At 41.8% G+C, this 14,497-nt stretch overlaps 1 protein-coding gene across 3 annotated transcripts in view; it reads right to left on the minus strand.

The window, feature by feature from the left end:
- snx19b (sorting nexin 19b) overlaps nucleotides 1–14,497 on the minus strand; it is a 69,246-nt gene that overhangs the window by 25,570 nt on the left and 29,179 nt on the right. For all 3 annotated transcript variants that reach the window (XM_034239944.1, XM_034239945.1, XM_034239942.1), the window contains exons 2-11: nucleotides 11,201–11,450; nucleotides 10,914–11,108; nucleotides 8,874–10,040; nucleotides 7,662–7,860; nucleotides 7,427–7,527; nucleotides 7,203–7,322; nucleotides 6,968–7,089; nucleotides 4,390–4,483; nucleotides 4,125–4,284; nucleotides 731–860 (exon numbers count right to left, since the gene is read on the minus strand). In XM_034239944.1, the coding sequence (XP_034095835.1) occupies nucleotides 731–860; nucleotides 4,125–4,284; nucleotides 4,390–4,483; nucleotides 6,968–7,089; nucleotides 7,203–7,322; nucleotides 7,427–7,527; nucleotides 7,662–7,860; nucleotides 8,874–10,040; nucleotides 10,914–11,108; nucleotides 11,201–11,450 (2,538 nt within the window). The remainder of the gene's footprint in view (nucleotides 1–730; nucleotides 861–4,124; nucleotides 4,285–4,389; nucleotides 4,484–6,967; nucleotides 7,090–7,202; nucleotides 7,323–7,426; nucleotides 7,528–7,661; nucleotides 7,861–8,873; nucleotides 10,041–10,913; nucleotides 11,109–11,200; nucleotides 11,451–14,497) is intronic.

Genomic DNA, 14,497 nt, shown 5'->3' on the forward strand with positions numbered 1-14,497 from the left:
TAGGTTAATTAACCTTCACCTGAAACAGAGTTTTACACAATAGAGCTACTGCCGGCTGCTAGCAGCTAACAGCTAACAGCTCACGTTAACTAGCTCTGGTCCTGCCAAATTCAACACAGATTTGTTTTTAACCATGTAGATTTATCAGGAAAGATAGTGGATAGTGAGTTTAGGCTGGACAATACGATGCCGTTGGTCTCAAGACCTGATCCCATTAGTGTTACTTAAGAACAAAGTTAAAACAAATGTATTTTGGTATTGATTTGCCCAAGTATCGGTTCTTGCGACATCCCTATTAGAGTAGTGAATACAAAGATAAGAACAGGTAAGAGGGTTCGGAGGCATTCCCTATAAAAAAATGTCAGCGATTTGAATACGTAAATAAAGCCTTTTGGATAATTTAGGATTAGGATACAATCAAAAATCAACATCTTGCATTGCCAAAAATATCTAAACTGTTCTTTACTTTCTACAGTCTATATGTCATATAGTTATTGAATATATGTCAGTGTTGCTATTTTCTTGCAAGAATACTGGAACCTGTGCTTATTGCAACTTTCTTTGGAAAAAAGTTGGAAACATAAGGCTGTATTGTTTGGATTTTTTAAATCAAACTTACTCTTGCTGGCTTCTCCAATGTTACTTATCCAAGCTTTAAACATGGTTTTGGGTAAAAAACCTTACTTATAGTAACTTTTTGTGGCATTCTACAACAAATGTATCACGTCACCTGTTGATAAGGGTCCCGAACAGCAGCCTGATGGTCCTCTGAATGTTTTCGGTGCACAACCAGCTCCACTGCTCCTTCATCAGCAGACACAGGATGTTCAGAGCCACCTCAGCCAGCTCCATCTCAGAGGCTATACCACAAAATGCAAGACAAATTAAAAACTCAATATTACAAGATAATGACTTTGTTAAAGACAAAGATAATTTTTCTACATTCAAATATCATACTCAACATACTGTATGTCGGTTTAGCATGCAAGCAGCACTTGGTAGACAGATGGAGGGACATGAATGTATATCTAAAACCTAACATAAGTAATCTGTTTAAAGAGCTATTTTGATTATGTTTGCATCTGATGAACATGAAGGACCAGTAATATCATCAGCTTCATATATTTAGTAACACTGCCCTCATGTGGTCACACTGAGAAGCTGCTGGTTCTGCTAAGAGCAATTATTGCACTCTGAAATCAACCACTCTTCCTTAAATCTAGAGGTATTATATGTTTCTATTGCCGTCTGCAGAATATGTAGTTTTAAGATTTATCTAATAGATATCACAATGAAACTTCTCCAGTTAAATGCTCACGTTAGGACAATTAATGTTATACAACAAGATTTCTGTAATTGTATTTCTAAATGTGAACATGTCATTTGTATCACTTCCAGTCATTCATCCGTATTTTGCGTTATAAAAGTGACCTTACTGTACAGAAGTTAATTCCATTCAAGCTTGAGTGCTTGGTATATGAGTTTTACAAGCTCAGTCCAAAAAAAGAACTGTAGTTTTGGAATATTTTAGTACGGAATAAGTTTCATTATTTGATATTGGGTTGTTTTTAAAGATTCAACAGATTGAAAATGCACTAATTGAAACATTGAGGTATTCAGACATCTATACATCTCATGTGAAAGCATCCAATTAGTTCTCAATAAACTATCAGTCCAGTAACTTTTATAGTGGAACATTTCAGGGTCTGGTCAGGACCACGCGCTTATTCACTTCTCATTCACCTTGACTGTCTGGAAAAAAAATCTGTCCTTCAAAATGACAATGACCAGATGGCTAACAAGGAAGAAATGCAGTTTGGATTCAATTAAACGTGGAATGTTTTGAATTCCAATGTCTAGCAATGCAAAGACAGTTCCCATATGACTTTAATGATAGCATGCATTTTTCCTATGGAGATTCCCTGTGATGGAGAAAGATGGAATAGTAGTGATAATACGTGATGCAATATGGTGGATGGTGAGATACAATCTAGTTAAGGACAGCTGACAGTTAAGGGATACGGTTAGGGCTAACAATGGGCAGGGGGTCACTTCATAAGGAAAACATTTATGTGTGGAATTAAAAAAATAAAATATATCTTGTTCTACTGCTTTTTATGTCATACTGTTATAGGAGGGCAATGTGAAATAGCAGGGTACTTCTTTAATGCTTCCTGTGAGTTTAAAGAATCAAACATGAATTGTCTGAGAGATTTTCAGGGTACGTGGTGTGAATGTCCTGAAAAACCCGATCCCCCACTGGCATGGAGAGGCATCCTTTAGTTTAGAGACACACCAACCCACAAACCTGGAAAGTTGCATGAAGCGCTGTAGACCACAGGGGGAACTGAACATGGGGTTCTATTTGACTTGTCCCTAGGTGTAGTGCTGTTTTAAGGGCTGTACACAGTACCCATTTTTTGTATTCAAAGCTTCTATGGAGATTTTTTAGAATAAAGGTTTAGATTTTATGTCATCACCCAAAGATTTGGGTCTAACAAACAGTAATAGCCTGTTACAACAATGTCGAGCCTCCCATTTGAGCGACAAGCGGTAGAGCAGGGTTTAGAAATTATAACACCTGTCCTTTTCTCAATAGAATTTGACTTTTGGACATTCCAACACTCAGAAGGAAATGTTTTAATCACAGGAGAGGGGAACAATGCAGTCAGCACCGGAATATATATTTACAAAAAGTGTAATACTTTATTATATTATTTATTGATAATATTAGGGCTGTCCTTGTCCAAACAATTTCTCAGTTGACTTACCCCCCAAACAATCTTGTTGACTAATCGATCAAATGATTTGAGTCTCTTCACAAAGAATCTCGCAAATGCACTTCTTTAAATCTTGTGTTTACCAGAGATGTGTTCGTAAGTATTGGAAAATAAGTCCTTCAGCATGGAAAAATCATGAAATCATCCAATTGACTGAATACATCTTTGTTGACTAACACCAAAAAAAGGAATTAGTCAACTGAACCACTAAAATGTGTTAAGTCGTAATTGACAGTGTAGCCTTCAAATGTGGAGTATTTAAATGTTGATTTAAAATCTTAATGTCACTTATTGAAAGATGCTGTGAACTGTTCGGCATTCTATACTTTTACCATTTGGCCAAAGTTTTAACCCATGTCAGTGTTTGGTGTTTAATGGAAGCTTTTGAGTAGGAAAGGAAAAATAAAACACTAGGGCTTTCAAAATATGAACCCAGTCTGAAGAGTCTGATTTGTGAATATGGAACAAGCCGGTTTCTATCAGTTATTCCTGCTGTAATCGTGGTGAGATACTAAATGGAAACCGGTAGAGTTAAGCAGACACCAGGAAAAGGACATCAGACAAAGTTGAGTCGGACATGATGATTATGTAGATAACTAAAGTGCACTCAGTAGAGTGCAGATAACCGCCAGGTGCGTCTTCCTTTCCCCCCCGAAGATTACAAAGCAGGGATTTATTCAACTTGTATCGTGCCTTATTTAAGGGAATTCTTACATTTCGGGTATTGAATTAATCTGGAAAAGATCTGGTTCAAGGTCAGACTTTTCAAATAATGACAGTTTTTGATCCAAGACAAAGGCCAAAATGTAAAAGTAAAATACTAGGTAAGAGTTTTTTCTAAGCCTAGCCAATGGTCTGATATTCCTTTTGTTACTGAAGCTGTTGTCAATCATTTGTGATTGACAACCACAAATGATAACCATCACAACCACAAGATCTCCTTGAGCGTACGGTCATGCATTCTCACAAAAGATATTAGGCTGATGGGACGAGTGGTATGCAAGATTATCCGTGGATGGACAAACCGATACACACACGCACTAACACAACCAAACCCATAAACCTGGCGAAACAAATATTTTTCTAATGACTAGTAGAATTAGATAAGAAAGGTAATATTAGATAATAAAATGTTTGATTTAATCCATTTAAGTAGAACCCCTTTATTTTCAATTGTAATTGTTGTTTGGGTGTGACTGTGAGGATAGGCTGTTTAGTTTTGTTTGTCTTTTCAGGTCTGTCCTTAATCTCTTTAAACATACCAACAGCCGCTTTGACACATGGAGTACCAACTAGCAACCTGACTGAACTTGAGATCAATCACAGTGAAAGCTCCTTTCTTACCAGGTTCCTGACTGTGATTCCTTCTCATGCGGTCACAAATATCACCTCCGAATTCTCGTCTCACGGGACTGCCCTCCCTCTCTGATTCGATTCTGACAGACAGTTTTTCTTGATCAGTGATAAACGCTTGCAAGTCTCCAAAAGACATCCCGCTAAACACCTTTGAGAACAGAGAGGAGAAAGCATTAAATGAATAAGCCAAAAAGGAATTTGATTACCTAAATGTCAAATAGGTGCATGTCAACACGCTAGTTACACTACTTACTGTGCTAATTTGGTCCCAACTGAACAAGAGCGGAGGTCTAATGTCTGAGCCGTTCATAAAGGGGATGCTTTTACTGGAGAACTTCAGACGAGACCTGGGATCATACAGACATTAATATGCACATAAATCAAATCTTTTGTTTGTCATTTGTGCAATAATTAAACATGTAATATGACTGCATGAGTTCACACTGAAACAGTCATCATGTAAAGTATAAAACACGCCATAAGTTGGAATACATAACACGGTGAACACATGGTTCACTGAGAACTACACCTGCACACACTAGTCTGTGTTGGATGTGGCGTGTGTGTTAGATGTTGTGATCATGCATGTTGCCCCTCGTTTCTGTTATGTGATTGTGATGTGCTATATGTCAGGGGTTCCCAACCTTTATTGTGCCAAGGACCGGCAAATACATTAAAAAAAAATCGCGGACCGGTTGTCAATTTTAACTGATTTTAATATTTACTCACCACCAGCAGGCAGCAACAGAGGCTAATTGTATGTAACAGCCTGAACAAATACTAGAACAATGTGCATCCAAAACATATTAACAACGTTTAAAAAAGAACCGGTGTCGTTTTTTGGTTTTTCGGAAAAACGGAAAACCGACGTTATTCAGTTTTTAAACCGGTCGCCAGGGTGTGTGTGTGTGTGTGTGTGTGTGTGTGTGTGTGTGTGTGTGTGTGTGTGTGTGTGTGTGTGCGTGCGTGCGTGTGTGTGTGTGTGTGACACTGGCATTTGTTTTCAGAAGATATTATGATAGTTACGTTCGTTCCGATGCACTCCGACAGCATTTAGCACTACATCGAGATTAAGATTAAACTAACTTCTCTTGGGAACACCCGCATATATGTTACCTATGGAGTTAGCCAGATGTGTGTAAATTACTGTTCATGGTCATTTGAAAACAAATGCCGGTGTCGGACAGACACAAACACACCGAACACACAGCTGAGCTGAGCAGAGCACATACACACACACACACATCATGCGCCTTGGTGACCGGACATCTCCTTCATAAAACGAATAAAAGGGGGAGTAATCGGGCAGTTTGATGTGTGTAGAGATGTGTGTAGAGGTGTGTGTGGTTAACACGTAACAGCCTGCAGTCACTCTTAAACTGTTCTGATGAAGGTAAACACAGCGAAGGCGGTGCGTAAAAAGGCACATCTTTACCCGCTGGTGCTGCACTTCTCAGAGGCGGAGTTACACGTCTCGCTGCCTCCTGATGCTGCAGCCATTTCATGAAGTGAAGGAGGTTTTCCTTCTATAAAACAGCTGCGGGCAGCACATACCGTGAGGACATGAATTCATAGATCAAGGCAGACTGGTTTACTCTCCTGTTTTGCCAATCCGGTGCTTAAACAAATAGCTCTACACCCCTGGCCGACATGTCCTTAAAATGAAGTCCGAGTTTGAAATATATCTCAAATAATGTATGCACTGTAATTTCCCCACATCAACATAACAGTCTGCAATTAAACGGTTGTCTCCTGTGCGCTCCTCTTCCTACTTAGCGCACCGGTAACTTTCTCGTGCGCACAAGAGGCTGAGACCAGGCTGAGCCGCCGAATCCCTCGGAATTCATAAAAGCCATTTTCAATGGTTTTCTGGTGAAAGATTAACCAGGCTACTGGATGAAATAATATGACTGGTATAGGTGCGAACATTAAACACTTTTTAAAAAAAATATTATGATAAAATATTTTTATATATTTATAATTCTGCAAATATTACGATACATTCACAGCTATTTCGCGGCCCGGTACCGGTCCGCGGACCGGGGGTTGGGAACCCCTGCTATATGTGACATGTATGTAGTAGCGTGTGTTGTTTGCATTTTATTGTTCTCTTTTATCCGTTCGCCTGCATCTACTTGTCCTTTTTTTATAACAAATGCGGTTGATGTATTGCGATTTTAAGGGTTTCTATTATCATCTGGCCGGGGACAACAGCTGGAAATTAGCAATGTTTGCTAAAGCTGCTCCATTTACTGTTTTTGTGACAGTTGATCAATGGGCACTGTCCACGACATTATAAACAAATAAATTAAACGAAACACTCTGCTTCAAGAAAAACCCTGCTTCTTTTCACCTGCCAGATCGGGGCTTGGCAAGGATAACTCAAAGGAAGTTTTACGCTGAGTAGTCCCGTCCTAGACCCTTCCATGTTGGTCATGACCCCTCACATCCAGTGAAATGGTCAGAACTTGAGGTTAAAACATAATTCTGTTGTCTGGACAAGAAGTCTTTAAGTGCTTGATAAAAACAATAAGACATTTAAAAAAAAATTCCTTAACTGGGCAAAATCCATCTGCTGAGGAAGTTCATGTGATATTTTCTGCAGCATCAGAACATCAATTTATTAGATATTGAGGTTCTGTCAAATGATAATATTGTTTTTAAAACACATGACAGAACTGGCAGCATTGCTATTGGGATCAAAAGCTGACTCAAAGTTTATGGAGCAGAGGTAAAGCAGGGGCGAATCGGCAAAAACTCGAGCCACTCCGACCGCATTTTCTGGGCTATTTTTTAGGAATGTGGATAAAAGTTAGTCTCTGGAGTCATACCTCTTCTTGTCTGTACTCATTTTCCCTCCATCCATCTCTGACTCGTTATCCTCTGTCGGGCTCTGAGGCTCAGAACGAGGAAACGCTGTCTTCAGAGTGTCCACGATGGCATTCACCACAATCTAAACACACAAAACCCATGAACAATGAACAAGCATTAAAACAAATTATCATGTGTATATTGGTCTTTATGACTTGAAGAAAAGTACCATAACAAATCTATTGAGGATCAAACCTTGTCTATGCGTGACACAATAAAAGGTTTCTTGACAAAGGCAATCCTGGCGTCTGTATTGAGAGCCAGAAACTCCTGCATCTCCACACTGTTGGCGATTTCAGGGATGGAACAAAGTTGCTGAAAAAGATGACAGAATGCTTTTCTACAACTTTAAAACAAAATGACATTGTACATTTGGCGTACAAATACATTCAAATGGTATAAAATACCAATCCTCTAACCTTAAGAAAGGTCTCCAGAAGTCCTTTCCTGGCCTCTATCTTGTCACTGTCCATGTTTCCAAACGGCATGTCTGGAAAGACTTTCTTTGGACCTTTCACACCTGAAAGATAACAATCCTGGATGCTAGCTCAAGTAGCAAACATTTATTAAACTGAATTTCAGCAGTGGCCAAGATTTGAACCAGGTTTGTTTGTAGATTTCTTTTTTGCGTAAAACTATCCAGATCCTTCCTACCTTTGATGAGTTTCCGTACTTCAGTTTTCTCTTCCAGTCGTGTTTGCAGGTTGAGGAACTCGCTGTAGCGTCTGTTGACCATGTGATAGGCCACCTGCTGAATGGGCGATGGATTCTCACAGCCTGAGGGGGGTGCTTCAGCCTCCTCAGAGCCCAGCTGGACCCCTTCTGCGTTCTCACAGCACATTGCTGTCTCGTACTGAAAACCAAGACAACAGAGTATAAGACTTGTCACATGTTGCAGAATCCTGTGATACTATATTGGGGTCAACCCATGTTTTTGTAAAAGAAAAAGATATGTGTATTTAAACTCCTGCCAATTACTGTCAGGAGTTTAAGTACACGTACCAATATTCAATAGTTATCAAATTTCACAATTTTAATGCAATATACAAATATATTCAAATGTAGAAATGGGATCAATATCCAAACATAAAATGGTTCCTTTTTTCATATTTTATAAATCCTTTTTTTTACATTTGATATTCAAATTCTTTGAGACTCATTTATGTAATTGTAGTTTAGAGTGAAAGATATTTCAGCTCTGAGAAAACACAGTTTAAAGTGAACACAACCTTTCTTTCCCTTCTGTTAAACATTGGAGATAATATAAAACCAAATGAACAATAAATGGTGGCTAGTCTCTGCTTTGTTATTTCCTATACGGAATATGATTAACATTGATAAATCTGATTATTGGTAAGTTGATTGGTAGAAAGTTAATTGGAATCTGTTTTGATAATTGATTATAATTTTAGGAATTTTGCGGACTTGTTGCTTTTCTCTTCTTCTTTTATTTCTAATGTAAATATCTTTTGATTTTGGACAAATTATTGGATAAAACAGACAATTTAAATATGTCACCTTGGGCATATATCACAATTATTCTTCGAGGTCTAAGCTGGTGCATTGCTGTGTTGTTCGTACATTTCCACCAACAAATCTTCGCCGATTGAATATCCTAAAAGCAATAGGAAGTGAATCAAGGAACCCTGGTGCTGACATGCTGTTTATAAAAGCATTTGTGCTGCTTGTGCAGAAATCTCCAAAGGCTTCACATGTTTAACAATTCTTCATTTGCAACTTTGAAATGGTCTTTCAGTCGTAATCTTTGGGCGTTACATCAGCTTAATGCCACCATGGAACAACTGCATGACAAAATCCCCAGAATAATGAAAAAATGATGAAGAAGCAGAACTAGATTCTTCTTACTTTGATAGTGTAAAGGGTGTAGGGGTGTGATCCGGTGCCGCGGTGCTCTTTGGCTGTGATGGTGCCAGTAATGCGAAGGTTCTGGATCATGATCGGTCCATCAGGGCTGCTGAGGGGCTCAAAACTGAAGGACTGTATAGGGGAGGAGCCCTGTAACGGACTGACAGTCAGCTCATTGGGATTCCCCAACCCAGGCGTCTCTAGTCCCAGAAGAAACTCTCTGGCTGGATTTACTAAAGGAGAAATGCCCTCCTTGTCCACGTCCTGAAGTCTACCGTTACCAGGAGTCCCCTCTGCCTTCCTAGCTGACGACAGATCATAAGGATGCCCCACCGGTTCTGAATTCACCAGGACTTTAGGACAAGAACTATCCACTGGACTGGGGCAAACATCCTCCAGGTCCCCACCATTACTGTTGTCCTCTAGGCTGATCATGACTAGGGAATCAATGGAACTTTGCTTATAGTCAGCGGAAGGAGAGTCCAGGTCAGAGTCGTTCTCCTGGTAAAATGGGTTTGACTTGGTTCCTCTCGTGAAACGCCTCAAAAAGGGTAGAGTGGGTTCTTCTTCTTCAGTTATATTCTCGTTCATCTCCTCGGAGTCAATCACATCATAGGCTGCCAGCTCAGGCGAGGCCATCTCTGTGTCTTTGACAGCTTCAGTCACAGAAACGTAATTATTCTTCTGGGGAACGTATGTGGTCTCTTGCGGTGGAGCAAGCTCGGATTCAGCAGGCGGTGGTGGTAGAGATGGGGATGAAGCAAGTAGCTCTGATTTAATTGGCTCCTGTGGTTTGCAGGAGTTGTTGAATATGCCGATCACGAGAAAGTTTAACCAGTCCGGGTCCGACAGTTTAGCAATGAGAGGGAGCATAACGTTGCAGGTGATGAGTTCTCCGACAACGAAGCGGCCGGTGCGGGTCTCTAAGTGAGGAGGAGGAACCAAAACATGCAGCAACAAATCTGTGACCGCTCTGGTGTAGTTGACTTCCATCGTGTCGCTGCTCATGGCGAGATGAGGCGTGGTAACCATGGAATACGCTTTCCACAGCTGCTCGCACTCACCGCTGTACTTTGCTGTCCGAGGCGTTTCAGTCAGCAGCTCTTTGGCTCTGATGTAGTCCTGCAGGTGGCAGCCAAACAGATCCAGGATCCTCTGGGTCAACTCCTGAAGTCATCCAAAAGAATATAAAACCAGTATAATTGTATCTAGTTAATCTGGTAACAGTTTCTGTTATCTGTTACCATTATTGTGCAATATACAGCATATATGATATACACATGATATATTCTTTGTCTGACAGCTGCAAAAAAACTCTTTGTTGCATGATAGAACTATTTTTATAAATATCATAATATATATATACACACATATACTGTGTATATATATATATATATATATATATATATATATATAAATATAATAAGCAGAAGACATGGCGTACATAGCAATACACTGTCAATGATTAGACTTCTGTAGTTGATACAAATTAATGTGTTTAGGTATTTATTTCCTTTCCTCTAATTTCATTTTAAAGAACAGCAATATAAGGTGGATGTAAGAAAGTATAAATGGTGTTTTGCTGATGCAAAGAAATAGGTAGTTTAAAATGTTGAAATTATAATTACTGTAATGTTTCCAACTAAGCAAATACTAAAAGGAACTGTTGACACTGAGTTTTCTTTTAAATAATCAGCCCCCCAGGCATCTTAAAATATTTTAAAGAAGACTGAAAGAGAAACATGAAATGTTTCAATAAGCTAATAAAAGCTGTAAGACGCAAAAAGCTGTACGATTAAAGAGATCATAGTCAGAACAGACAGATGTGGCCTTGTGCATCTGATCACAACGCGTTGATTATTTAAAATTGATTTGAAACACACATAACTAGTGATGTATCCGCAGGGAAGCCGCATAAAACCCTGAATACCTAACTCTATTCATACATTGACAGTATCGACAGCATGTTAACCTCCTAAACATTTATCAAAATCAACCTAATTGTTTTTTTTCCAACAATGAGTTCTTGAATCAAATTACCTTCGTGTCGAGCTGTCTAGCACGTATTTTCAGCTCCATGGCCATAGAGATCATAGCCTCTTGAACCTCTGTCTCGAACCCACTCTCAGAGGACACAGTGGAGTACCAGGAGGTGACAAAGTCTCTGATGATTTTCCACACAGTGTTGTGAATCTCCTGGTCCAATTTGTGCTCATCCTCCACAGCTGGTGGAACCTGAAATTTAGCGAGGACAAAGTGTAAATTATGTAATACTGGAGTGATAATACACCGTTGCCCAAAACACGGGAAGTCAAATTCACATGTACCTGTTCCATGGTGATGAACCTCTCCAGGTGAACCACACTGTTGGACTCCAGGACGGCCTGTGACCCGAGCCAGCCCCCGAGCACCACCAGCAGGCTGGTGAACACGCACAGCAGCCATATGTTGACCAGCAGGTGGAACAGCACCAGCCATGCCAACACAACACCAAAGCCCAACAAGCTCCTATGTCCTAACACCTCAGCCATGGCACTACGGGGGTTACTGTCCGGTTTGACACCCTCAATGGGAGATCTGGAGATCATTCATGCCAGAGCAACATGTCAAAAAACAATAGAGAATACAGATTATGTATATGTGACGGAGCGGATCACAGAGTGACTGACTCCGCCACTGACAGCCGTAGCGGCGACACACACACACACACATACACACCAAACATTTCCTGCTCTCTTCCGTTCATCAATAAATCAGGTTAAATCATCACTAAAACGTCCACCTTTTCCCCTTCCTTTCTGTAGCGTGACCACAAGTGCACGCTTGTGAGTCTACAATTATTTCAACATACATTTAACTATATTACACCATACTTACGTGGGGAGTGGCGGGCGGAGTTTCACCGCCGTCTCCCCAGCAAAGGGAAGGTGGAAAAGACGGAGGCGCATCACTTCCGTGAGTTAAATAGGATGCAATTTATTATTTATTTTGTGTTTATTAATTATGGGGAATGACTGTTAAGAGGTAGTTAACTTGTGTATGTTTGGTGCAGATAGTTTCCTCATGTTTGAGGAAATTACATTTATGTTGACAATGTGGTTTGGAGATGATTGTGTAACCGGTTGACGGTAAGCCTGTGGGGAGGGGCTATGGGTACAAAAGGGACGGTGTTGGCCCTGGAAGAATCATTCGGGAGATTGTTGCAGTGAAGGCAACAGCTAGAATGTGTTTACTCCATGAGTAATAGACAACCAAATTTGGTAACTTTGATTTTGTTTATTTAAGTTATACTGTTTCACTTTGATCAAACAGTATATATTCTTTTGTTGCTGTTATAAATAAAGTTTTGGAGCTTAAATCATCCGACTAAGCCTATGTTTTCAACGGACAAATAGAACCCCGTCACATATGGTGTCAGAAGTGGGATGGCTAGTCGGAAAGTGCTGGGCCGCGTTGCGAAGCAGCGCACAGGACGGCGTCGGCAGCAGGAGGAGGCTGCCAAATCAGAGCGGGGGTCTCCATGGGAGACAGATGAAGAGGATGAAGACAGGTCTGGGACGGCCCCAGCAGCTCCTATGGCCTCAGGGTCAACCAGTGAACCAGGGGCAGAACTACTTTCACTGATGAAAGACTTTCTATCAGGGCAGCAAAGGCGAGAGGAGTTCCTGTTGGCAGAGCTCCGATACCTGAGGACTTCTGGTCCAGCTGATAATCCGTTGCCTCAATCAGACGCCGATAGCCAGCCTGATCAGCCAACGCCTGAGTGGAGGCATTATGCGGAGCCAAAAATCCCACCGTACCAGTGCGGTGAGGACATTGAGAACTATTTATTGCGGTTTAAGCGCATTGCCAAAACGTGGAGGTGGCCAGAAAGGGAGTGGGCATGCCGGCTCGTTCCACTGCTGTCAGGGAAGGCATTGGAGGCCTATACTGCAATGGACGAGGAGAGAGCCCACTGCTATAGAGACCTGAGAGAAGTGTTGCTGACAAAGTTCGACATCTCCCCAGAGACGTATCGGCAGCAGTTCCGATCCATGGTGGTACCGTCTGAAGAGAGCCCCATTGAGACCTACCATCGCCTTAAAGGTCTCTACCGGCGCTGGATTCAGCCAGAGCAGCACACCAAGTAGGAAATTGCAGAGGCCATCATCGTGGAGCAGATGCTTCGGATACTCCCACCGGAGGTGAGGACCTAGGTGAAAGAGCATGAGCCTACAGAGGGTCTTGCGGCTGCCAAGCTGGCGCGCCAGTACATCAACGCTCACAGAGGAGGACCACCTGCACGCTCAACCACTTTCACACCCCAACCAGCATTCCAGCCCAGGCCGGCAAAAAGAGAGAATCGACCAGAGTTCTCCGGATATCCTAGCACTGCCCCAAACCAACAAGGAGCTGGTAAGGATTTAATTTGCTATTACTGCCAGCAGCCAGGCCACATAGCTTCTGTGTGTCCCCTACGCAAAGCTAAGGTCACAGGCGCTTGCTATGCACCCCGGGCAGAGTTGGGGCCCATTGGGGATCAAGAGGAACGTGTTCAATGTTATAAAGCTGTCACTGTTAATGGCAAGCAGGTCACTGCTTTGTTGGATACTGGTAGCTTCATGTCTCTAGTGAAGCAAAGTCTTGTGCCAATTGGAACTATGGACTACAGCAGACAAACAGACATTTTGTGTGTTCACGGGGATAAGCATCCGTATCCCAAAGCGGACGTTTCCGTGATCATTGATGGACAGTCGTACCTGTTGAGGGTGGGGGTGGTACAGAATTTGCCTGTTGATGCAATCCTGGGATGGGATTTACCAGTACTCTTGGACTTGCTGCATGAAAAAGAACTCTCTGTGAAAACTGACTCTGGGGAAGATGGGAATGTAAATGTAAATGTTAATGTTTCTGGCCCAATGGTAACTAGAGCCCAAGCGAAAGCTGGAGTCCAACCACTCCCAGACTTAGACAGTAGTCTGTGTGAGGGTGGCACTAAGGGGCCAAGAAAATCACGTCGCCAACGCCGCTTTGAGAAGCAGCTAAGGCCAACGGCTCAAGAAAGGGATGGTTTACAGACGGATAAGATGTGGGTAGTAACAGAAAATGTCGCTGTGTTGCAGAGAGTGGATGACACACTAAAACCTTTGTTCACTAAAGTGGTAAAGGAGGGAAATGAAAAGTGTGTGGGAAAGGAAATATTTATGGTGGATGAGGATGTTTTGTACATAGTTACTGATGACCACAAACGTCTCGTTGTCCCAGCTAGCTGTAGGTCACTTGTCATGCACCTAGCACACACAATCCCATGGGCCGGGCACCTTGGCCGCCATAAAACCTATCTGCGTGTCAGCGCACGTTTTTATTGGCCCTCCATGTATACTGATATACAGAAATACTGCACCACATGCCCCACATGCCAGAAAACCTGCATCGCCCGCAAGTCTGACAGAGCATTCCTGCAGCCTCTGCCTGTCATATCTACTCCTTTCCGCAGGATTGCCATGGACATTGTCGGCCCTCTGGTGAAAAGCAGTGGGGGACACCAATACATTCTTGTTGTGTGTGACTACGCCACCCGGTTTCCCGAGGCCTTTCCCCTGCGTACCATCACTGCCCCATCGGTTCTGCATGCGCTGGTACAG

Source organism: Gymnodraco acuticeps, unplaced genomic scaffold, assembly GCF_902827175.1.
Source record: "Gymnodraco acuticeps unplaced genomic scaffold, fGymAcu1.1, whole genome shotgun sequence".
NCBI classification, from domain to species: Eukaryota; Metazoa; Chordata; class Actinopteri; order Perciformes; family Bathydraconidae; genus Gymnodraco; species Gymnodraco acuticeps.